Source organism: Drosophila kikkawai, chromosome 2R (genome assembly GCF_030179895.1).
Source record: "Drosophila kikkawai strain 14028-0561.14 chromosome 2R, DkikHiC1v2, whole genome shotgun sequence".
NCBI lineage: Eukaryota > Metazoa > Arthropoda > Insecta > Diptera > Drosophilidae > Drosophila > Drosophila kikkawai.
Window position 1 is genome coordinate 11,303,686 of NC_091729.1, and position 23,019 is coordinate 11,326,704.

The window sequence follows — 23,019 nt, forward strand, 5'->3', positions numbered from 1 at the left end:
TTATCAAAATCAAAAAATTTAATGATGTAACCCCTTATAAAATTTTGCAAAAATGACAAAAAAATCGATTTCTTCCTGACATATCTAGAAAGATTCCCCTGTTGATGCTGATCAAGAATATATATACTTTATAGGGTCGGAAACGTCTCCTTCACTGCGTTGCAAATTTCTGACTGAATAATACCCTGCAAGGGTATAAAAAGGTAGAACTAGATGCCGGGTTTTTGACAATCTCCAGCAACTTGATCGATTTTGGCACAAAGCCATATTTTCTGGTTTTTGATGAGCTGCATTTCAATGTTGTGGGCAAGATGCCTAAGATGCTACAATAACCTGATAGCTGTGGTCTGCGACCAGAGCTCTACAAAGGGGCATACGGAATTGACCAGATTCCTGAAGGATATACAAGGAAACCCACACATACATAACTGCTCAAATTAAAAAAAAAAGACCTCTGCAAGGAAAGAAAAGAGAAAAAATTGGTATTTATTTATTTTTTAAAGATACGTTGTTTTTCTCAGTGTAAAGTAAGCAGTTCATAAGCAGTTTGACAAGCAGTTTGAAGGTTTGTGACCTGACTAAATTGGTTCGAGCCTTCAAAAGGAAAATCCGAAATGTCTGGCAACGCTGGCAGCTCGTGCAATCAGCGTTGCCAGACATTTCGTGTGCGAGCGACCAAAAGTGCCAGATCGGGCGATCTGACGCCGCAATAGCGTTTTTGAGAATTTTTAGTGCAAAAACTAAATTGTATCTGGCAGCACTTCTCCCCTCTCCATACAGTGGTGCCATTCCCGCCTTTTTCCCGTCAAATTCAGCTTATTTATTAAGTGTGATTGCGGGAAAAAATGTTTAAACACCGGGCAGCGAATTCCAACTTTTTTATAAAATTAAAGCAGACTTCTAACTGTATTTTTCTTTCTTGACTGCACGAAATAAGCTGCAATCCACTGCATACTTTTTACGAATCATTTTTTCGTCGAACTAGGCCCACTGTATCATGAGAGAAACTTAGGCATACTAACCATAACAAGAAACTAAAACATATAAAACATGTAAGTATTTAAAGAATATTAAAGTTGATTTTTTAAAATTAAATTAAATAGTATTTCATTGGCGATTTTCCCGAAATAAAGAGGCATATCTAAAGCCTTTGAAAAATATATATTTAAATTTAAAAAAACTTACTAATCTTTTTATATTTTGTAACAAAAGCTTGAAATAATTTGGCACTAAATTGGGAACCGTTTGTTTAAGGTTTTCGATTAAAAAATATACAAAAGTAAAAAAATCTCCTTTGGTAAGCTTTGCACTCACTTATATGTATATATGCCAATCTTTTAAAGTTTAAAATATGCAAATTAACTTTTATTTTATTCGTAATTATTTAAATTTGAAAATAAAACTTAGTTGTCAATTTTTATCAGTTTTTTTTACTCATGCAAAAACAGCATATCTGCTTCGATTTAATATTTTATACTTAAAATAAAACACACAAAAATTATTTTTAAAAATGCAGCTTTTTTCTTAGCTATTTCCCGCCGGAATTTGGCTTTTTTTAGCTGTTTGTTTTGGGTAATTCAGCTTTTTTGCCCACAAAAAGTGACATCACTGCTACCGTATATCAGTGATCAGTTGAGTTTGAACTTCTTCAACAGGTGTTGCACATCGCGGTAGAGTAGAAAGCGATCTTACAAGTTCCCCCGGAATCGGTAACGCCAAAGACAACAACAAATAATACTCTAATTAACGGACGCAGAGCACGTGACACTAGCGGGCGAATTGATCCGTTTAAAAACTGTTCTCAAAAGGACGACACGATCCTTCGGTGTGAAAATCCTGGCGACTAAAAAGATTGTGTGTTTCTTGCAGCGACCATAAACCAATTCTTGGATTACCCCGCTCCCCCAGAGACAGACGTCTGCCCGCAGACCGTTCACAAGGTGAGTTTCGTATCCAGCGGATACCATATCCCTCGTGAGTCGGGGACTCGGATTTCGGGATTTTGAGACTGGAAAAAAGTGCAGTGCAAGCGGGGGATGGGATTTCGTCATGCGAACGTGCAGGGGGAAGCGTGACGACGCTAGTGACACTCCGCCGAGCAAGCTGTTGTCTCGCTCGCCGAACGTATCTTTCCATGGCTCTCGGTATCTGTGAGTGTGTGTGCGAGTGTGTGAGTGTGAGCGGGCTACCTGTGGCTTTTTACCTGTGCCGTTCGTCTACAAAAACATAACGAAGCCCGCACACTCTGACAGCGCCCAAATGCAGCTGCTCTTGTGTGTGTGTGTGTGTGTGTGGTGACATATAATTTTCAAACCCGAGTCGCAATTATCTGGATAAGTTCTGCAAGCAAAAGCGCAGATACTTTCGGGTTGAGATACCCCCAAAAGCGACCTTATCGCCCGACATAAGCCCAGTTAATACAAATGCACTGAAAACGAAAAGGGAGCTGGCAATATCCCAGACTCGAAAGGAAAAACATTTGCTTTTCAAGTAAACCAACACGGTTCCAGCCAGGTAGATAAGATTACACCTGTGTGGGGTATACATCTGTCTTAGTGTGTGTGTTTTTGTAGAGAGGGGGGAAAACGAGAGGGAAAGGGGTGAACAAACCGGTAATGCATTTACTCAAAAGAAGTCACCTTCATAACAAATTCAACGCCGCCGAGCTGCAAAAACCCAACATGCCCAACTGTCACCGAGAGAGAGATAAATCTATATAGTTTAGGTCCGGCCATGATCGCAGTTTGCATACACTCGTCTTTAACTATGGCAGATGGGCAGCGGAGCTTGAATAAATATTGGAAAAGCTGAGGCTCCGCTCGGGCCCAGTTTTTCAGCTTCAAAGGTCGCTGCATAAATCGACGTATTAACGGGCTTAAGTGCACGCAAAAAAATTAAGCCAGCATCGAATTATGCTATTTGAAAATGGATTTAAATTATTTTAAAATTCTATTTTGGGAAATTTAAAATGTTATATTGATCTTAAATATTACCTAGTTTGGCAATTGATATTATATATATAGATAAGATCAAATTATCACCTATAAAGATGATATTATTAATCTCAATTGATATAATTTTTCTTATATTTACAATCTCTGATCATTTCTCTCACTTTGAACTGCCTAAAAAAATCACTCACATCGATCTTGACATCTCTACCATATCGGATCTCGATTGACCCTTATTTCATGGCACTTTTCTTTGCGTGTACGTGTTTAATCGGTTTTCAGAGCTTCCTGTAGCGGCGGCCAATAATTAATCAAGCGACTGAAGTTCGATAACAGCCACGAAAAGTTCTCCAGAAAATAAATTATTTATTTCTATGCATAATTCAGAACCAGTTCCAATCGATTTTCAATTTTAATGTTTGCTGTTTATAACCATCTCCGCTGGCTGGCTGGCTGGCTGTCGCGGGCACGAAGCTGGAATTTAAATGAAATAAAATGTACACAAATTATTATACCGAGATCTGGGCAATAAACACACACACGTCCATTTTGAGGTGCGACTCAGTTTTCCAGACGTAATCAACCAGTTCGGAGGAGTGCACAGCGGATTCCTGGAAAGCGATTTTGTATGCAAATTCGCCTCCACTTGGATTGTTCTTGGGCAGGGACTGGAGGGTCCGAAGGGACCTTTCAATCATATTCATGTACATACACTATGTAGAGTGTCAAACTGTCGCCAGTTGCCCGACTGTGGCATTATCTAATCGCGACATAAGCCGGTCCCCACATAGGAACCTCAGTGTACCTATTTATACAGATAAAAAGCCAAAAGCAAACACGGGCCAGTTGAGACTTTGACTCGCTCCACTGCGAGTTAATGAGGTCACAGCACTCTCCGCTCTACTCAGCCCGAGCTGCTTTCATGGCTGGTAATTGGCCGGAGGTAGTGGCTCCACTCCAATCCGATTCGATTTGACGTAGAGCTTCGTCTCCGGCAAATTATGAATACCTAAAGCTGAGCACATCTTTTATGGCCAGCCGGAGCTTGGGTTGGCCTAAGTGGGGAGTCAAACATTTGTAGAGATCATCGTTCATGTGTGGGTTAGTTTGGTTTAGAGCCGTGTCTTACACAGAACTTAAGTGTCGGCACATGCGGCGTATGCGTAATATCGCGCTTTGCTCTGGCTCGCTTAGAAGTTATTTGCGGACACACAAGCATGATTGCCATACGAAAACAGCAAAAAGCTAACTATTTCGAGCGATTTAACGATCTAGCCTTATTGTTTTAACAGCTCGGCCAACAATGATGTCATTTGAATGGGACTCGGGCGGGGGGATTGGGAGTGGGTTTGGAAGGCAGGCGGTCGAGGGAAAGCCAAATGCAATTTGCTCGCTGAGGCTTTTCCACTTTTTCTCTGCCCAATTGAGCGTGACGCTCGCTCCGCATATTTCGCACCCACATTGCGTTGACGTTTTACCTTAACCCTGAATCTAATCGATCAAGCCTGACAGAGCGTCAGAGAGAGAGAGAGACGCAGAGGTGGAGAGTGGTCGCATTAGCATTAATCAATTTCTGCCATAAAACATTAGTCATCGGAGTCGTCGGAAAACAGCTGACAAATGGAGCCCTATTTTCGGCTGCAACTTTCTCTGGCTGTGCAATTGTTCTCGCACTTTGGCTAAACAAAAGTTGGGTGTTGGTACCTAAGCCCCTATAAGCAAGATCGCCTTGATTTGCTCTGGCCCAGACCATAATTCAAGATCTCTGACTTAAGCCGATTTCACAGCGTCAAAGTTTGGGTTCAGGGTCTGCCACTGCGGCTGCGTCGCCGTCTCCTACTCCGTCTGGGCTTGGAGCGTTGCCCAAGCTAATGAAATGCAGAAACTCTTGTCTCTGGGATGTGACTCAGAGGAGTGTGTGTGCTTACGTGCCATGCGAGTGGCAGTGCGCGGCCCGGAATGCGGCCTGCAACTTGCCAGTTGGCCACGTTGGCAGAGGCCCAACTACAAGCGGAATTCGTAATTGCAACCCTTACAAAAAATTTTGGGGGAATGGGAATGGCAAAATATCTTAAAGAGAATGAAGTGTAGTTGAAGATGTTAGGGTTTTTATGTAATTTAAAAAGCGGGTTGATTGAAGCACACATGACAGTTTCTTTACAGCTTTCATATGAATATTTTAGGAATTTTTTTTATCTTAATTCAAAGTATTATTTTCCAAGCTTGAACACATTCGGGGACATTGAATTTATAAATAGGGAGAGCTTCTTTTATTTATAAACACCTGAACTCAAAGTACACAAACAACATCTTAACTATTTTTCATGATAATTTTTTATCCGTAAATGTTTTTAGTTTTTCCTACAATTTTTTCAGTGCAATTTCTCCGGCCACTGCGCCTAGTAATTTGTTTATAGCTATAAAATCAGATTGCAGGTCTTGCGACTGTGGAGCTTACTCAATTTCAATACTCGATGCTGATTGCTAGGTGCTAGGTGCTAAGCCCTCGACACTTAATAAATATATGGATGGCTCAGCGGGTTGACAATTCCAGGCATTCGACGCCACAACCCACCTCTCGACCGATAAACAATACGTGATGGCTAAAGCGCCTTTGTTGTTGACGGCAACAAAGCCCGGTCGAGTGCAAAGTTTAGCGCAACAAAGTCGGAAAAATCACACTTTGGCGGCTAAACAAATCAGGTTTCCCTAGGCGGACACAATGAAAAGCTCTTTTTTTCCAGGTCGGGGAAAAGTCGTGCCCCAGCAAGCCTTCTCGGAAGCTGCAGGCCCCGGAGGCGAGGAGCGATCCAGATATCGCTAATGAACCGCCCTCGCCTGGCCAAAAGCCGGTTTCTCATTTGCTCCTCGGGTTCTTAATTTATGCCCTGCTTCCTGCTTCAGTATCGGGGCTGTATATACGATACGCCCGATATATACGATACTGTTCAGACAAAGAGCACTTGCTGGCAAGGAAGCAGGCATAAACATCAGAGTCGAATGGCTGACAGTTTTAATAACTAAAAAGCCCGGCAGGAACTTCCCCCACCACGATAACAGCAAAAAGCACTTTAAGAGCGGAAGAAATTTCAAGTACATCTGATCATTACAAGGATTGCGGATCGATAAGTTTGCGGCAGCTTCAGGTAAAGATATTTTCACACAAAAGGTGCCTGCCTGCCAGCTGCTGCTGTGAAATTCAAAAACAATGCTCGAGTCAAGCTCCAGTGACCTTCTAAGATTAGCTCGGCGATTTCCTGCATTATAGAGGCCTTATGAATCGATTGTGGCACATGCCAGCAGTTAATTATTGTCACAGTGATTGCGAGTGACTTTGCTAGCTGATCGTGTGCAGAGGGTTCAAGCAACTGCGGAGTGTCGGACTTTATGTAGAAATTCTCTTTGGAAATTGAAATGACTTTTAGCCAGAATTTTCGTAACTCGTAAAGTCATCTGCCTGACTTTTGGCTACCGCCGCGCAAGTTTGGCTTACACAGCAGCTGCCGCAAGCCAAAAACCAGTCTGGCCATCTTTTCGAGCCAACAGTTTCCCCTTTTTTTTATTTTTATTAACAGCCAGCGAGTGAGTGTGCGAGTGTATTTGTGTGTGGTCAAATGTCGGCATTTTTTTTATACTTTTGAGTATGTTTTTTATGTGCCCGCCTTGGGCAATTTTGACCATTGTACGCCGATCTGGCGACTGGCTGCAAAAATTAACGTTGCAGAAATTATGTGCCAGAATGGAGTCAACCGAATAGGATACTCTCTCGCCCAAGCCCGGCATGATATATGGCTGGAAACTGGATATCTGTGGCGCATTTTTCGTGCGAAATCATGATCGTAAATCCCGCAACTCGTGATGCTAATGAAACGGTCAACAAATGTGATTGAGTCGTGATCGGCGGATAGCCGTCCAAAATCGGATGAGTTTGGTTCGAGCCACCCTAATGAAGCCGTCGTCGTCGTCGTTAGCTGAGTTATTTCCGCTCTGCCTGGGAATCCATATCCTCTCGAAAAAAAAGGAACAGAATGCCTTCTACCTACACACACCAGTCGCTCCTCTCGTTTCACTTCCTGTTCTCGACGGCTATTTATACCCAGACAGCTCGGTCATTATCCACCCACGCTCGCAACAACAACCTCAAAAAAAGAGCAGAGATATGAATGTGTATTTGGGTATTTCTGGGTATTTGCCGAAAAGACTAAGCCGGAGTCAAGGCGAATCTACCTGAAGCTGACCTTGCAGATACCGTTGCTCTCTGTGATCCTGAGAGGAATCTAAGGGAGTCTTCAACGATATTCGCAGGTCGCACCCAGTTTCCAGTTTCGACTAATCGAAATCGATGACTCTCAATGGGCAGCCAGCAGGCCCCAGCTGCTCTCCACATCCACATGACACTTCAGTGTGTAACATGATACAGAAATGGTGGCGTTTGGGGACGCTGCCCATGGGAATGGGCCAACATTTAAAACACCACATGCCTATGAACCCGTTGATAAGCACCGAAAAACAAGCGCATACAAGTAATAATAAATTCAGACCTAATAGTTGTTTACGTTTTAACAAAACGTCGTCGTTAGATCGCCCGGTTATGCGATACTTTTCGTGGAAGTGTTTCAATAAATTCCCCCCAAAAGAATCGAACAAATCGAATGTGTTTCCGTATCTGGTTTCAGTACAGGGCCATTAAGTATAACAGGGCGGGAGATCAGGGTTTATCTCGACTTGCTTCGATCGAATGTCAAAGTGTTTTAGAAGCGGTTTCAGGAAGGCATTTCCCCGTTCGATTCTCGGGCTAATTAGATGCACGACACTGCAATGCACTCAAAAAATTAAACGATGGGGGTGATGGATACAACTCTCAATCGGGATCACTTCGGATGTGTCCCGGCTAGCCGCCGCTTTATGATGAATTGGTTGACTCACGAGTTTCCGACTGGAAAACGTATTTGCATACATGTACAAGTATGGCCAGTTACCGGTTTCTCTCTAAACTTGAACATATACCGCTCCGCTCCGCACACAACACACCTAGGTGGCATATATGGCATACATATATATGTGTATATGTAGCCCAGTATACAGATATCGCCGCTGCAATGACAGAAATGGAATTAATTATGGTCGGCGTGTCGGCGGCGCCTTGGCCCAAGCCAAAGCCAAAGCCTAAGCCAGCCCAAAATCCAAAAGCGCTAGGCTGTCGTCTGGCTCAGAAAATCTTTCGTGACTCGATGAAATGTTAGCCAAGAGACCTAAACACGTTTAATGTGCGGTCTCGCGACTGCAGTTTCCCTTCGGGATTTCTCCTCAGCCAGCTGCCAGCTCCTCGGCTCTTAACTTGACACCCACACACAAAATTGCAGCAGACTGAGCTGAGCTCGGGCTAAGCGCCTTCTGAGGCGTCTCTGTACGTCTAATTAAATGCTCTAACAGAGGCTAAGTGAGTGCACATCAAGAGGTTCTTAGATATTGTTATCTTGCTTAAAAAATGTATAAATTTAAATATATATAAATATACTCTTTAAAATTCAATATGTAATCTTTTGAACATTCTAAGAATTATATGCCAAACAAATAAAATTCCAATCTGCGTCTTAAAGATAAGAATAACATTAAGCAGAAATTGCTTTTTTAATCAGAATCAAATTGTATAAAAAAACCTAGGGAATACCTCGTTTGTTGAGAAAAACTAAGAATTTCCAAGATCTATGTAACCCCCATTTAAAATGATATTTTAATAAACTAATAATTAGCTTCAAATGCTACAATTTGCCTAGGGAAAACCTCTCTTTACCACTTTTTTGTTCAAGTGTTGAGAATCACATATAGTATGTATGTATATATAGCATATCGGCTGGATAAACGCTATCTATTCTGACCGCCTTAACTGCGCACTTTGCATTTGCTTGGTCGCGGATCCCCCGGGTCGTTTGCCTGGTAACAAAAATTAATACCCAAAGCTCTTTGTTTGCAACTGGAGGAGCCGCGGTTTCGAATTATTTGTTTGCCATGAAAACGAAGGCAAACACACACTGGCGGGTGTGTGGAAAATGTGTGCATTCCAAGAGCGAGAAGCTTGAATCGCCTAGAAAATCGTGTTTTCAGTGTGAAATTTAGAATTTGGCAGAAGCTTCGAGCTGGCAAACGAGTTCTTAATTGGCGTCAAGAAGCACTGCGCGTGGGGATTCCCCTGGCACTCGGCAGCAAGTGTGATTACTTAATCGATTTGTTAGGGTATGCAAATTAGTCGACCATAATCAAAGGGCAAACAGACCGAAAGACAAATAAATAAGCCATGGATTTCAGCTGACGACAGGCGGGCTATGGCTCTGGCTCAGGCCCAGGCTCCTATTCAGACCGAGAGTCAGCAATTCTGACTCTTTTTACTGTTTCTGAGTAAGGCAACTTTCAGATACATATTTCTGTTTTGCCAAGGGAAATACATGACGGATGTGGTCGAAAGTGCGATTGCTGAGTAACAGATCGAAAATAAGCGAAGAATCATTTGGTCTTGTTTATCGGGGAAACAATTGCCATTAAACGATAAGCGCAAACATTTAGAAACTCGAATTTGCTGACTGAATTAGCATGGGCAATGATGTCAACTGTCCGGGTCTGGGTAGGTGCTAACTCCGGGAGTCAACATGCCTCACTATTTCGCCATGGAGATCCGCGATTTTCGGGGAAATGGGTGATACGACGCGCGCATTCGCATTCTGAGGCCAGCCCTGAGCATTGCCACTTCACTTGAACGCTGTTGATTCAATAAACGTATATCTGCTTATCTGGCCCGGACAATTAGCGATAAGATACGGGGCTCCGTTGGGTGTGAGTCGTCGGTTTTCCACCTTCTTGGAAGTATCGTCGCAGCAATAACTGTAACTGTACTGGTCCATTCCATTCCAGTTTGCCCATCAGCCGGAGAATGGGTCGCCATTCGACTTGCAGGCTGGTCCTGCTGCTGGCCTTCAGCCTGGCCCTGATCCACGCCAGCCAAGCCACCTCCATAGCCAACAAGATCCACTTCGTCCACGACGATCTGAAGGACAATGAGCTGAGCTCCGCCGAGGATTCGACTCCCACCGAGAGCCTGCCCAAGATCTCCACGCCCAAGATCAAGGAATTGGCCTTTGAAGAGACGACATCCACCAGGAGGCCAGCGAAAAAGAGCACGCCCTCGGGCACCGAGAAGACCTTCAGCGAGGAGGCTATCAAGGATCTACTAGAGGCTGCCAAGCACAGCCAGGCCCTGGCCGAGGATCCGCACTTTAACAAGATGCTCAAGACCGAGAACGCCACTACCACGTCCTCATCCTCCTCCACCACCGTCGGCGGAAAGAATTCCACCGATAGCGACGAGAACTACGAGTACGACAACTATTCCTACGACGATGACGACTACAATTACTTTGATGAGGACAAGGAGACCACTCCCGCCAGTGCCAAGAAGGGCAAGGCCACCACGGTGAAGCCCAAGCTGGTGTCCATTGACAATCCCTCGAAGCCTAAGGTAATTTGAACATAATTAAATAAACAACTAAGTAAAATGGCAATTAAACTAAAGTTAAACAAGTAAGGATATTATTCAGGTTATTAATAATTTACAAAAATACCTATTATTCAGGCCAAACCCACCGATCAGAAGACCAAGGATAACACTATTGATAATGAAAGCGACTCTAACTACGACGAATACGACGACGACGATGACGATGATGATGATGATGATGAGGACGAGGCTACTGATGATCTGGCGGATAATGAGCAGGTGGTGTTCAGCGAGGACGTTCCTTGCCCTCGATTCTGCCAGTGCTCTCGCAATGTCAACAGCTACATGGTGGCCACTTGCAGCAGGTTGGTATTAGATAACTTCCAAAAAAGAATCCTTTTAACTTTTCAAAAATCCTTGCAGACTGGACCAAGGCACCCAGAAGTTTGGCTCGGACATCACGGACGTCGTGGTGACCAATGTTGGCCCCAAGTACCCAATCCTGCTGGGACCCAAGTTCTTCTTCAATTTGGGCCTCAAGAACGTGGCCTCCATCAAGATTGCCAACTGCACTTTGGAGTATCTGCACGCAGAGGCCTTCCACGGACTGAACGAGCTGTACGCCGTGAACCTGACCGATGTGGGCTTGGCCATTATCAATCCGGATACGTTTGCCCAGAACAAGAAGCTGCGCATGCTCACCATTTCGGGCAACGATCTGAGCGTTATGTCCAGCGTCCAGTATCTGCTCAAGGTAGGTCTTTAAAATTATTCCTTCCCCTTCGATCAGTCTTTTTAATGATCTTTGCAGTCTTCTAGCATTGAGGAGCTGGACTTCTCCCGCAACAATCTCGTGGAGCTGGCTCCCAAGGCCTTCTCCCAGCTGACCAATATCGTGTACATCAACCTGAGCCAGAACAGCCTGAAGAAGCTGCCCGAGAATGTGTTCGAGACGGCAAGCTCCCTGGAGGAAGTGGATCTCTCTTACAACTCGCTCACCGAGCTGCCCCGCGAGATCTTCAACGGCACTACCCTGTCCATTCTCCACCTGAAGTACAACACCTTCAACGGCGACCTGCACTTCGGCACCAAGGACCTGCAGCAGCTGGACTTGAGCTTCAATGCGATTGACCAGGTGCACCACAGCATGTTCGACCGGATGCCCGGACTGACCAACTTGAACCTGAAGGGCAACGGCATCAAGAAGATCCAGCCGGACTCGTTCCTCCTGCTGAAGAACCTGCGCCACATCGATCTGTCGATCAACGAGCTGGACCAGATCTCGGGCATGCTGTTCTTCAAGAACTCCGAGCTGGACGTGATCCGCCTCAATGACAATCCCCGCCTAAGCCAGCTGCCCACCGATGGCTTCGTCAGCTACAGCGGAGAGTTCACTGTGTACTATCTGGATATTTCCAACTGCGCCATTGGCCCGATGGGTCACAAGACCTTCTCCACTATGCCGCATCTGACCACCCTGAAGCTGGCCTGGAACAACATCAACCACCTGCCCAAGGAAATCTTCAGCGGCCTGCACAAACTGATTGACCTGGATCTGAGCAACAACCTGATTCCCCGCATGGACGACCTGCTCCTCATGGACAACGGAGAGCTGACCAAGCTCAACCTGGCGGGTAATCCCATCAGCCGGCTGTCCGTGCGCCTCTTCATGCCCCTGCACCAGCTCCGCTCCCTGGACGTCAATGACTGTGAGCTCACCTCCCTGCTCTCCGATCGCCAGCTGGGCGAGGGCTACAAGATCTTCGAGAGCCTGCGCAGCTTCAACGCCTCCGGCAATCTGATCAAGAAGATCTCCTCCGCGGACGTGAAGAGCTTCAAGAACCTGCGCTCCCTGGATATAACGAACAATCCCCTGAAGTGCAACCGCGACTTCCAGGACTTCATCAGCTACGTCACCCTGCAGATGCAAATGACTCCCAAGCGCCTGCCTGTGCTGGCCAACCTGGAGGACGATGCCACCATCGTAGAGCTGGAGCATCAGGCCCAGGCCGGATGGGCTACCCTTGCCCATGAGGTTTGCAAGCACGCGGAGTCTTCGTTAGATCTTCAGGATGAGAAGAAGGCCGACAGCGCCGAGGCCAAGCTGGAGAAGCGTCTGAAGGAAAGCGAGAAGAAGCTGGACGAGGACGAGGAGAAGCTGCTCAGTGTCCTGGATAAGAGTGTGCTGGACAAGAACAAGCTGAGCAGCATGCAGAAGATCATGAAGGGATCGGACAGCGCCAACGAGAAGAAGCCAGATAACGACAGTGCCGAGGAGGATCTGAACAATGGCGGCGAGGATAAGGACGAGGACAGCAGCGACTACGAGAGCGACGAAGATGAGGATGATGATGATGACGACGATGACGATGACAACGACGATGAACGCTTCGAGGAGGCCAAGAAGAACGCCAAGGCCAAGGCCGACTCTGACCAGGCCTTTGACAAGTTTGTGAACAAGGAGCTGAAGCCCCTGCTGAAGGATCAGGGTGTCAAGGCGGAGGAGGTGGACCTGTCCCACGAGACACGCGATAAGTTCCTACTGGGTGAGTTTTATTTTCTAATTTATGTATTCCTAAACTCACAATACCTCTGCTGTTCCAGAGAAACTCGGCTTCGAGAGCGACGAATCGGACGACAGCAATGACGAGGAGATCTTCATTGAGCGCGGCCGTATCTACTACGGCAACTACAACATGCTCATCCCGGTGGTCATTGTGGTCAGCTGCGTCGTCATGATCCTGCTGGCCATCGCCCGCGTGGTCTACGTGGTGCTCCGCAAGCGCGGCGAGCGCTATCGCATGGCCCTGCTGGCATCGAAGAACTCCTTCGTCTACCAGAAGCTGAGCGAGGACATTGTGAAGCCCAGCGGCAAGGAGCAGAAGCAGCCCAAGGCGATCAAGCAGCCCAAGGTGCACCGGTACGCGCCGATCAACAACCAGGTCTAAGTCCCCCTAGAATCAGAAGTTCCGGGCCGGACACCGCGGAAGTCGAACGAGTTGCGCTGTTTTTCTAATTTATAAGTTTATTGATAGTTGAACAAGTGGAAAATCGCATCAGACAATTGACTACACACACACGCAGACACCAGAATGAACGAAGGCGACAGCAGGAGAAGACCAGGAAGGGAGTTACAAGTATTAGCGAAATGCGAGTAAACAAAGCAACAACTGAGAAATACTTAAATCCAAATAAGGGCAAGGAGAGAGGAGATAGCAGAGATAGCAGAGAGAGAGAGAGAGAGAGAGGAGAAATAAATATTGATAGAGCTCGAGATCCCCCATATCCCTGAAATAGCTTATCCCACCTAATGCCGTGGCAAACAGCAGAGGTGACCCCGCCAGCAGACGAGTCCCAAATCCCCACATATCCCTCCTTACGTATGAGAATTTCGGGAACAACTTGAAGATTTAGTGCCATTTTGCCAAATTCCAAACAGAGCGAAAATTACTTAAAGAAACACACTTTCCAAAGGAGTTAATAGCAGAGGGTAGTAAGAGTCTTAGATCCGGATCTGTGTAGCCAACTGTTAGAGGACTCCCTAGAATGACGTCTGATTTACAATCTGATCAAGAGATGAGAGAAATAATTAATGCATAAACTATGTTAAGTCTTTTTTATTACCTTTTCTTCCAGTCGAAATCAAGTAATCGCTTGACACATTTGACTTTCAACCAATTCCGAAAACAATAAATTATTTTAACCAAACCGATCGTAATCTTTACTATATGCATACTTAGTAGTACACCTTAACCATAACAAGCCGTTCAATAAAATTGAATATATTTTATCTGAGTTCAATAAACGATTCAAGTGCCCGGACATCCTTATCATCGATGGGACTTTGGAGGGTTATCTTGAAAGTGGCGCTGGAGTTCCGCTTCTAACTTGTGACATAACTTCCTAGGGCATTCCAGGGCAGTTTTCCTCTCGATCAAAGTACTTATATATAAAGGAATAACTAATTTTAAATCCATCTGCGCTATGATGAGCTTTAGGAAGGTGGTTCAGGTAGTAAAAGACTTTTTAAGAGAGTTTTAAAAATAAACAATAATAAATTAAGCAGAGAAGCCTATTTCGGCTTTATTATCTCTGAAAGTAGTCTCTCTTTTGCAGCTTTGAAAACTGAACTAAAAGCTTTAGAAAACTTCAGACTCCGTAAATAATACCAAATCACAAAGGAGAACCAAAAGTATTCCTCTTAAAATTATTCACAACAAAAGGCACTTGAAAAACCCAATTAAAAAAGTAAACAAAGCTTGAATATAAATTTAAAAATGTATTAAAGTATATAGTATTTTTCGTCTAAAATGTATATAAAATAATCCAGCAGCTTCAATAATCTCCCAAGCTTTAGTGTGATCTTATATCCAGACCAAGATCCGTTAGTTAAAGACTTTTCTTCAAGCGAACCATTTGAGCGTGGGTAAGTTGAGCTGCCAAATTAATACACCACCATGGAGTTCTCAAACAATTGCGCCAAGTTATCATGTGTTTGAGCCCTGGGCGCCAGCTTAGTGATCCTCTCCTGGGGCAGGGTTCCTTCGACCAAGGCGGGCACATCGCTGCTCGAAAATCCAAGCTCGTGGAGGCCATTTTCGATGCCGGCGCGTTGCATATAACCGCGCACAGTGTCCGCCAAAAGTCTACCAGCGTCCGATTTCTTTACTCCCTTCACCTCGGCCCCCAGCAGCTGGGCAGCCTCCAAGTGCCGCTCCGGACAGGCAGGCGCCGTGAATTCAAACACCGCTGGGGCACTGATCACCACGGACAAGCCGTGTGGGATGAGGGCGTGATCTGGGGAGTAGCCCTTGGGTTTGTAGTCCCTGACATTCCCCGAAATCGGGTAGGAGAGGCCGTGACACAGGTGCACTCCGGCATTACCGAATCCCACGCCCGCCATTGTCGATGCCAAGTGCATCTGGGAACGAGCGGCCAAGTTATCCGGCTGATAGATGGCGTCCACAAAGTTATTCCTTATCGATTCTAAAGCAAAGCGTGCCCAGACATCCGACACGGGGTTCCTACCCTGATACGTGGGCCTCAGGCTGGGATCACTGGGCGCCGGGCCACGTTCCCTGTAGTCCACCGCCGTAAAGCTCTCCAGGGCGTGGCAGAAGACATCGAATCCGGCGAAGGCCATGACGCGCTCCGGTTGGGAGAGTGTGTGCAGGGGATCGATCAGAGCTGGGAGAAATTCCGTTTAACAATTTGAAAATTTATATATATTAAATCTTACCCAAAGTGGGTTTTAGGAACTTGCTGGAGATTCCTGTCTTGGCATGCAGCTTCTTGTAGTCAAAAATGGCCACTCCAGTGGTTTCCGAGCCAGTTCCCGAGGTGGTGGGCATGGCAATCAGGGGCTTCAGCTTCACAGCTATCTGCGGTTACATAATAATATATAATTTTTTAATAAAATTAATTAATTATGCAAACCTCACCTCCTTGCCCTTGCCAATGGGACAGTTTACATAATCCAGAAACTCCGCATTTCGATCGCTGCTAAAGAGATTGGCTGCCTTGGCTGTATCAATAACCGATCCGCCGCCAATTGCCAGGAATGCATCGAAATTATTGCGACGGGCAAACTCTGCAGCCTGCCACATACTCCCATCGGTTGGCTCCACGCGGGTTTCATCATAAACTTCATAGTTGATGCCATTCCGTGCCAATGAGTCCAGAGCCACCTTCACGGAGGGCAGCTTGGCCACATTGCCATCGGTCACCAGACAGACCTTTTGGGCACCCAAGTTCCGGAGATCAGCTCCAACTTCGGCACTTACTCCGGGTCCAAAGCGAACAGTTGAGGCGGACATCTAAAGAATATTTATATAATATAATATTAAATATTCGGTAAACCGATGTTGCTATACCCTTACAGTTTCCAATTGGGTCATTCGATCAAATTGAAAATTGATATATTTATATAAACTAAAATTGCATAGCCAAGTTAAAAAAGCCTTCACTTTAATAAGAAAAAGTTCACTGCGCTAGTATTTATTAGGGTAAAAAACTAAAATATTTTGGTTATTTTTGACAATTTTAATTAAAAATTATGTCTATTTTTGGAAATTTTAATGATGTAACTCTTAAAAAATATATTAAATATGGCCCGATCGACTCGGCAGTTGATGCTGATCAAGAATATATATACATAGTTAATATGTAGGGTCGGAAATAAATCATTCATAAAAAAAACACTTTTAAATTCTTTAATCTTAGTTAATTTTGATATAAAAAGTCAATGAAATTTGGATACCAAAGGCTGTAGTTTCATAAATCTATCGATTAACTATTACTATTTATTATTAATATAACCCTTATGCTTTTTAAACAAATTTTCACAAGAGTTTACTTAGACAGACCACAGAAAATTAGCTTCTTGAAACCTGTTGAATTAAGAAGGAAATTCAATATAAAACTCGCTATAGAACATAATAGATTATTTCCCAGACGTTAAGTTATTTGATTATAGAAACCATAAAAGGCCGGAGATTGCTATCTGCTCCAGACTTTGGCTGACTGTCGTCTGCAAATGATCTTGCTTAGCTATCTGGCTGCTGGCCAAAGTCCAAGGTAAATACTTGCCTCAAAGGCGTATTCCATGCGCCCGGTTTGGACTGCAGTGGGGGCGGCGGAGCCATAGTTATGCGAGTGGGCGGGGCACTTGCAGCTTTAAATAAATAACAAAAAATTACAATAAAAATACCGGTAAATTGGCGTAATACTTACGAGTTGGCCACGATCGTGTTGATCAAACTCAGGACGTTCTTTCGCGACATTTTGTACACAAATGAAAACATATGTTCGAGCTTTATGTTTGATAAGAGCTGGCATCGATAATGAGCGCCCTCGATAGCAACTTTTGATCGATAACTAACCATTTGAATTTCTCTTCTTTTTGCAGCTTTAAAAACCAGAAAACCAGAATTATGTGCGACTACCAGAAAGAATACTCCTTTGTTTTCGAGGACAGCTCCTGCGAGGGCGACGTCTCGATGACCGCCCACGACAATGGATTCGAGAGCCTGTGGCATCAGGTAGGCGAGGAGCTGCGTCGCGAGCGGGAGATGAACGAGCTCGGCCAGCTTTTCCAGCAAAAGCTGACCCTGAGCCCGCCGCCCTACACGGATCAGTGGATGTTTTGAGAGGAAGACATCCCCACAGAAGCCCGAATTGTGATATTTGTATAAATAATTTATTGTTAATAAGCTAAGCCAGGTCATTCGGCCTTCGTAACAGCATTTCTGAGAGATGCTTGCACTTGTTGTATTATCAGTCCCCAAAAAAGGTTTTTGTATACCCCTGTTCGAGCTAAAGTTTTATATTTTCCGTGTTTATCCAACGTTTCCATTTGTGAAAATTCCGCGTCATTAATTTGTTTATTTTTTATCAAGCCAAGTCCCAGGTAAAAACAATTGGCAATCATTTGCCGTCGATATCGTCTAATATTTGTATTCCAAAGAGTCAGCATAGGCTGAAAGATCGCATAATGTATACAAAAACAAAGAAAGGGATTATCGTATCTGTTTTAGATCCTTAACAAGAACGACTCAAATATATATGAGCTATAATACTGCAATAAGGCTAATTGTTTTCGATGAAAGATCCCACGCTCAGATGCGATTGTAATGGGAACAATTGTTCGCTGGAGCTAATTACCTAAATGAATGTCCGCCCATTTTTAGCGCTAGATTTACAACTCAATTTGGACTTATCGCGGCGATCAGAGAACATAAACAACTGGGAAAGGTAAGCGATGTTGACGGCTATTCCCTTGATTAGCATTTGGCGCCAGACCATAAAACGTTCGATCTCCAGCCGGTGGTTCAGCAGTTCGCATCTGATACTCAGCGTGACAATATGAAGTGGTTCAGCCTGTTCCTGGTTTTCGGCATCCTCGCCCTCATCGGCAGCCTGGGCACCCTGACCGCCGCCGAACCGAATCCAAATCCCAATCCGGAGCCCAAGGGTCGTCCGTACACCACGCGACGACCGCGCAACGACAACGATGACGATCGACGCTAGCAATCCGAGCGGATGGAGGAGATGGAGTCCGCGACCAAGCCTCCCCGACGCTGCACCGAACCACAAAGGACACAGGAGGCACATCAACTCTCGGTGAAGGTGAAATGTTTTGGAGTTGAGAGAATGCAATACGTTGAGATCCTACTCATCTAGTGGGTGGACCTCCCCCCAGGACACAATAAATGCAGTTCCGTTCACAACAGAGTTTTGATCATTGGTTTATTCGATAGTTTGTTCGTCATAGGTCTAGAGTTAAATTGGTCAGCTTAATAATACCCTGACGCTTCTTGGGGGTTCTTCGATACTGATAGATTGGCGGATTAAGCGGGCTGACTTTGACATTGACTTTGACTTCCTTTGGTTGTGCGAGGGTTCGGGGGAAGTGCGTTTGTCTGTTTGTAATTAGCTTATATTTGATTCTGTTTACGTTTCTGTATTTCGAGTTTAACCATTACCATGCGATATTGAACGCTGCTTAGGGCTTACCATAATTTACAAGTTATCAAATTTAATTCAATAGTTTCCGTTTCCATTTGCTTAGCTACGATAGTTTCGGTTACAAAATAATTTCAATTTATCTAAATTGCAATCGCCTCTCCAGTGTCTGCTATCCATCGGCTATGTATTCTGTGAGTAACGGATCGGCCTCCGTCTCCTGGTATTAAATCGGTTTAAAGCTAGCTTTACAGTTACAATTACAAATAGAATTACAATTACAATTACGAATGTGACTGATTAAACTATTCCCGTTAGTGTTTGATTCGATTTCTGGGCTTAGTCTACTCTATGTATTATGTCTGTAATTGAGTTTAGCATATGGTTCGTAGTTATATCTGATTTGATCAAATGCTTACTCGCTTATTTGTATTCTCGACGCATATGTATCCGTATCTGCTGAATGCTTGTATCTCTTAGGTGGGTCTGACACTGACGTGAATGTAGAATAGAGTTTGCTCTTAGAATCTAAGCTCAAATGCAGCTGGGAAGGTCTGTTAGTCGGGGTCCTGGATGGTGGCCTGCAGCTGAGTATCTTTGGTTGTCTGGTTCGCTATCCTATCCCTAATCCTAACCTATCTAGCTAGCCCACCTACTCGGGCGACTCCGAGGAGGCCGATATGCCACCCAGGCTGCAGGCTCCCACGCTGCCGGCACTTGTCGAGGCCCCAATATCGCTGATGCTCTTCACGCGCCGCCGACTCTGCTCGTAGAGCAGCTGTGCCTCTGCTACGCCCGCATCCAGCACCCCGCCCACGGGCGGAGCACTCACACGGTGACCAGGCGGTGGCCCATGCCCATGACCATAGATGGCCCCTGCCGAGGGAATGGGTGGTGGAGCCGTCGTTGGCGGCGGAAGGAAGTGGTGATAGTGCTGCTGCTGCTGCGGATTCTGATGCGGATGGGGATACTGGTGGCCTATGGTTGCGTATATTCCTCCGCCACCCTCGCTGCTGCTGTACGAAGGCGTTGGGGAGGTGGAGTTGCCGAAGGAGCTGCGGTCGCCGGTGCGATGGGGTTTGGTGTTAAACCGAAAGGCTTTTGAAAGGGAGCTCTGAAACGAGAGATAATCAACAATTAGTACAAGTTCTAGGGGCTGAAAAAAAGGTTAAACCCACCTGAGATCCTTTCCATGCCGAAATCTAATTTAACAAGAAATGAAAAGAATAAAATTTGTAATGTTTTAAACTTAATTTATGTAGCCCTTTTATCATTGATAAATTCCTGGAACTGTCGTGAGGCTTAGGTTGTTGCTAGCTGCTTAGACTTACTATATCTCTGGGAAGCAATTTGTTAGATTGTAATTGGAAATACATAGGTAAATGTTTGTGTTTTGAGCTGGTTTGCATTGTTTTAAGTTTTAATCTGTGTGAAACAATAGACATGCTTTTAATGGGTATCATGAGTTAACTGGAAATAATATCTTAAGAAAGTTAGCTTTGATTTTTTAAAACTAAGCAATGATTACGATGTTCAATATATCGTAAAATTGGTTCAACACTCGACTAACTATCTGAGGCAACTGCAAGTGTGAGCGAGATAGATATACATATAACAGAAGGTTGTAGTTTTATTGCAATTTAAACGTAGATGTACATCATCAAATTTCACTGCAATTTCAGTAAATTTACAATTAATAATATATCAGATACTTTATAAGGACTTATGTATTTTATTTATAAAATAAGACAACGAGCAACAACAAAAGCTTCACGTCAATACAGGCTTGAGACACTGTGAGAGTAAGGACATTTGGTAGAGTATTTGTATTCGTATTTTAGACATAAAGGTTATAGACTTGATATATAAAATAGAGCTCGGTACTTACCCTGAGGCTACCGCTCGAGCGGCGATCTGTTGTGGCATAGTGCTGGAGTCCGCCGGGTCCCGTTAGTGGCACAACGCCGCAACCGGAACGGATGCCCTGACCAAGAGTCGCTCTACACAACAAACATGGCAATTTCGATTTGCGAATTTTTGCATAGGTCGTATGCGTGTGTGTGTGTGAGTGAGTGGGTGGCAAATATCATGTTGTGGTTGTTGTTGTTGTCGGGTGGGTGGGTTGGTATGTGCATGTATTTTCGATTTTCGTAGGCAGGCAGGCGCAGGCAGCACATAGAAGACAGGACACAGACAGCAGATGAGGGAAGTGTGGAGAGTTTGGAGCAATTGGTTTGGTGAATTGGAGAGTGCGGGTGGGCGGGCAGAGCATCAGAGATAGCGATACAGAGACAGAGATAGAGAGAGCAGGCAGGCAGCAGGCACACATACACACACAGAAATTAGTTTCATTGAGGTGTTGTTGATTGTTGTTGTTGTGTTGTTGATGTCGTTGTCGATTTGTTGTTGGTATTGTTGTCATTGTTGTGTTGGCAATCGTGTTGGACAATCAAGCAGAGGTTAGCAACAACAACAAGCCGTTGATTCGATTACAATTGGAAATTGAAGAGGAAACACATACGGATGGCAAAGCAAAAGAGAGTGGATAAAATATAGGAAAGATGGAAAAAAGAAACGGGACAAAGACGAAAAATTCTGGTTAATCAATGTTGGAGAGTATTTTACTTTTATTTGTTTCGTATTCCGTATTCGATAATTAGCATAAGTAACTACTCGTAGCGCAAAACAACAACTAAATATCATTTACTAAAAATATCCAAGATCTATGGTGAGAGAAAACCCCCCGAAAAGAAGAAAGAAAAGGTATAACTCGGGAAAAGAATATAGTAGTATTGCCAACAGAGACACGAAACCAGAGCAGCCAATAAACTTGTATTTTTAAAGCCTTAGAGTTCCAATCACACAGTTAGGTTCGATTATCGATAATGTATATAGTCGTATGCAGAATGGTACTTAGTAAGATGACAACGATTAGACTAGTTCAAGCTACTTAAGAACATTGATAACACATACATAGAACTTGTTGTCGAGTGTCTGCATTTGCGTGTGTGTGTGTGTTGTGAGTGTGAAAGAGAGACAGAGAGATAGGCTACTTAGTAAGCAAGTTTTACTTACAATTGACACTGTAGTTGCAAATTGCACAACCAAAACAACGACTTCTTAAATAAATTAACTTGGGCGAGCTAACCCTGCGGTTGCTGTCATCAAAATTCCTAGGTAATAATAATATTTTGGCAATGCGAAATATTTCGTAGCATCATTTTGGGCGGCCAAGGTATTGTAGAAACAGAGCTGGGACTCGAACCGCAGGGCAAACTCATTAGAACGCTCCACAGTATGCAACACCAAACATGGACTAAGTCAACTAACCACGGAAATGTTGATGTGTATGTGTTCATGTTCATGTTCATGGACTCGTGTGTGTGTGCGAGCGTGTGGTTATGTAATTGGTCTTTATGGTTCAATTGTGCATCGGTGGCCGGCTCACCGAGCTCAGAAAACAGCTCCTGTATCACAGTGAACTCTTGGGTGACGAAAGCCGCTCGCGTGAAAATATGTATGTATGTGTCTGTGGTGGTGGCATTCGCAATGCCCCCTATATCCTAGACTTGTAACATTTAATATCGTTTCCAAGGAGTTTCCACTCCTTTCTCCCGATTACATTGACGCAAAAGCCTTAACTCTACTCGATTTTACTACATTAAATGCTTGACTTGTAAACCAACCTAAGTAAATGCAACGTTAAGCGCTCCTCGGGGAGTGTATCCTAATATCGATATCGGATATGCAAAGCTTGGACACTTGGTTTGGATGTGTGCGTTCCTAGTTCGATGCCTATAGCACTTAATAATATATGTTATATCGTATTCGGTACGATTACTAATTGGATGTGTGTGGATCTATCAACTATATTCGTAATGACGAAGTGACTAGCGCTGTGCTCCAGTTATTGTTCTCTCCCTATAGTTATTATCGTATCATCATCATCTCAGCTTGGCTAAACAAATCAGTATGAGTCCCGTTTGAGTTTCGGCTAGACAATCTCGTTAGTGGCTCGTGCGATTTAGTGGCCCTGCAATTTGGCCAATTGTCTGGAGGCTTCCATTTGAAATTCTTCCATTTGACAGTAAATAATGTATCTGCATTTCGGATATA

The 23,019-nt window shown here is 44.4% G+C and overlaps 5 protein-coding genes across 11 annotated transcripts in view; 3 read left to right on the plus strand and 2 right to left on the minus strand.

Moving 5' to 3' along the window:
* The first annotated feature begins 1,623 nt into the window (after positions 1-1,623).
* Gp150 (glycoprotein 150) lies at positions 1,624-14,148 on the plus strand. The gene is made up of 7 exons (XM_017171841.3): positions 1,624-1,709; positions 1,870-1,940; positions 9,858-10,461; positions 10,576-10,805; positions 10,864-11,194; positions 11,252-12,986; positions 13,045-14,148. The coding sequence occupies exons 3-7, from the start codon at positions 9,877-9,879 to the stop codon at positions 13,386-13,388; spliced, it is 3,225 nt and encodes a 1,074-aa protein (XP_017027330.1). The 5' UTR covers positions 1,624-1,709; positions 1,870-1,940; positions 9,858-9,876; the 3' UTR covers positions 13,389-14,148.
* A 558-nt stretch (positions 14,149-14,706) lies between these two features.
* On the minus strand, positions 14,707-17,283 carry T3dh (Type III alcohol dehydrogenase). Its single transcript, XM_017171842.2, has 5 exons — positions 17,173-17,283; positions 17,029-17,113; positions 15,882-16,256; positions 15,680-15,821; positions 14,707-15,627 (listed from the first exon to the last, which is right to left on the minus strand). The coding sequence occupies exons 1-5, from the start codon at positions 17,241-17,243 to the stop codon at positions 14,885-14,887; spliced, it is 1,416 nt and encodes a 471-aa protein (XP_017027331.1). The 5' UTR covers positions 17,244-17,283; the 3' UTR covers positions 14,707-14,884.
* pgc (polar granule component) lies at positions 14,710-18,025 on the plus strand. Its single transcript, XM_017171843.3, has 2 exons — positions 14,710-14,866; positions 17,348-18,025. The coding sequence occupies exon 2, from the start codon at positions 17,373-17,375 to the stop codon at positions 17,586-17,588; it is 216 nt and encodes a 71-aa protein (XP_017027332.1). The 5' UTR covers positions 14,710-14,866; positions 17,348-17,372; the 3' UTR covers positions 17,589-18,025.
* A 260-nt stretch (positions 18,026-18,285) lies between these two features.
* Positions 18,286-18,672, plus strand: LOC121502866 (uncharacterized). Its single transcript, XM_041776822.2, has one exon. It carries the CDS (start codon positions 18,304-18,306, stop codon positions 18,466-18,468), a length of 165 nt encoding a protein of 54 aa, XP_041632756.1. The 5' UTR covers positions 18,286-18,303; the 3' UTR covers positions 18,469-18,672.
* Positions 18,673-18,776: 104 nt separating this feature from the next.
* Liprin-gamma (liprin protein kazrin) overlaps positions 18,777-23,019 on the minus strand; it is a 41,089-nt gene continuing 36,846 nt past the window's right edge. For 6 of the 7 annotated variants that reach the window (XM_017172005.2, XM_017172003.2, XM_017172007.3 and 3 more), the window contains 3 exons: positions 20,792-20,903; positions 20,082-20,105; positions 18,777-20,017 (listed from right to left, as the gene is read on the minus strand). In XM_017172005.2, coding sequence (XP_017027494.1) covers positions 19,556-20,017; positions 20,082-20,105; positions 20,792-20,903 — 598 coding nt within the window. In that variant the 3' untranslated portion in view covers positions 18,777-19,555. Of the gene's footprint in view, positions 20,018-20,081; positions 20,106-20,791; positions 20,904-22,590; positions 23,004-23,019 lie in introns of those variants that run through there. The other variant, XM_017172008.3, reaches the window with a different exon arrangement.

Coding starts and splice junctions, on each gene's coding strand:
- Gp150 (XM_017171841.3), top strand. CDS start 9,877: ATGGGTCGCCATTCGACTTGCAGGCTGGTCCTGCTGCTGGCCTTCAGC. Junction 10,462..10,575: donor ACAATCCCTCGAAGCCTAAG/GTAATTTGAACA, acceptor CCTATTATTCAG/GCCAAACCCACCGATCAGAA. Junction 10,806..10,863: donor ATGGTGGCCACTTGCAGCAG/GTTGGTATTAGA, acceptor AAATCCTTGCAG/ACTGGACCAAGGCACCCAGA.
- LOC121502866 (XM_041776822.2), top strand. CDS start 18,304: ATGAAGTGGTTCAGCCTGTTCCTGGTTTTCGGCATCCTCGCCCTCATC.
- T3dh (XM_017171842.2), bottom strand. CDS start 17,243: ATGTTTTCATTTGTGTACAAAATGTCGCGAAAGAACGTCCTGAGTTTG. Junction 17,114..17,172: donor AACACGATCGTGGCCAACTC/GTAAGTATTACG, acceptor ATTTATTTAAAG/CTGCAAGTGCCCCGCCCACT. Junction 15,628..15,679: donor GTTCCTAAAACCCACTTTGG/GTAAGATTTAAT, acceptor AATTTCTCCCAG/CTCTGATCGATCCCCTGCAC.
- pgc (XM_017171843.3), top strand. CDS start 17,373: ATGTGCGACTACCAGAAAGAATACTCCTTTGTTTTCGAGGACAGCTCC.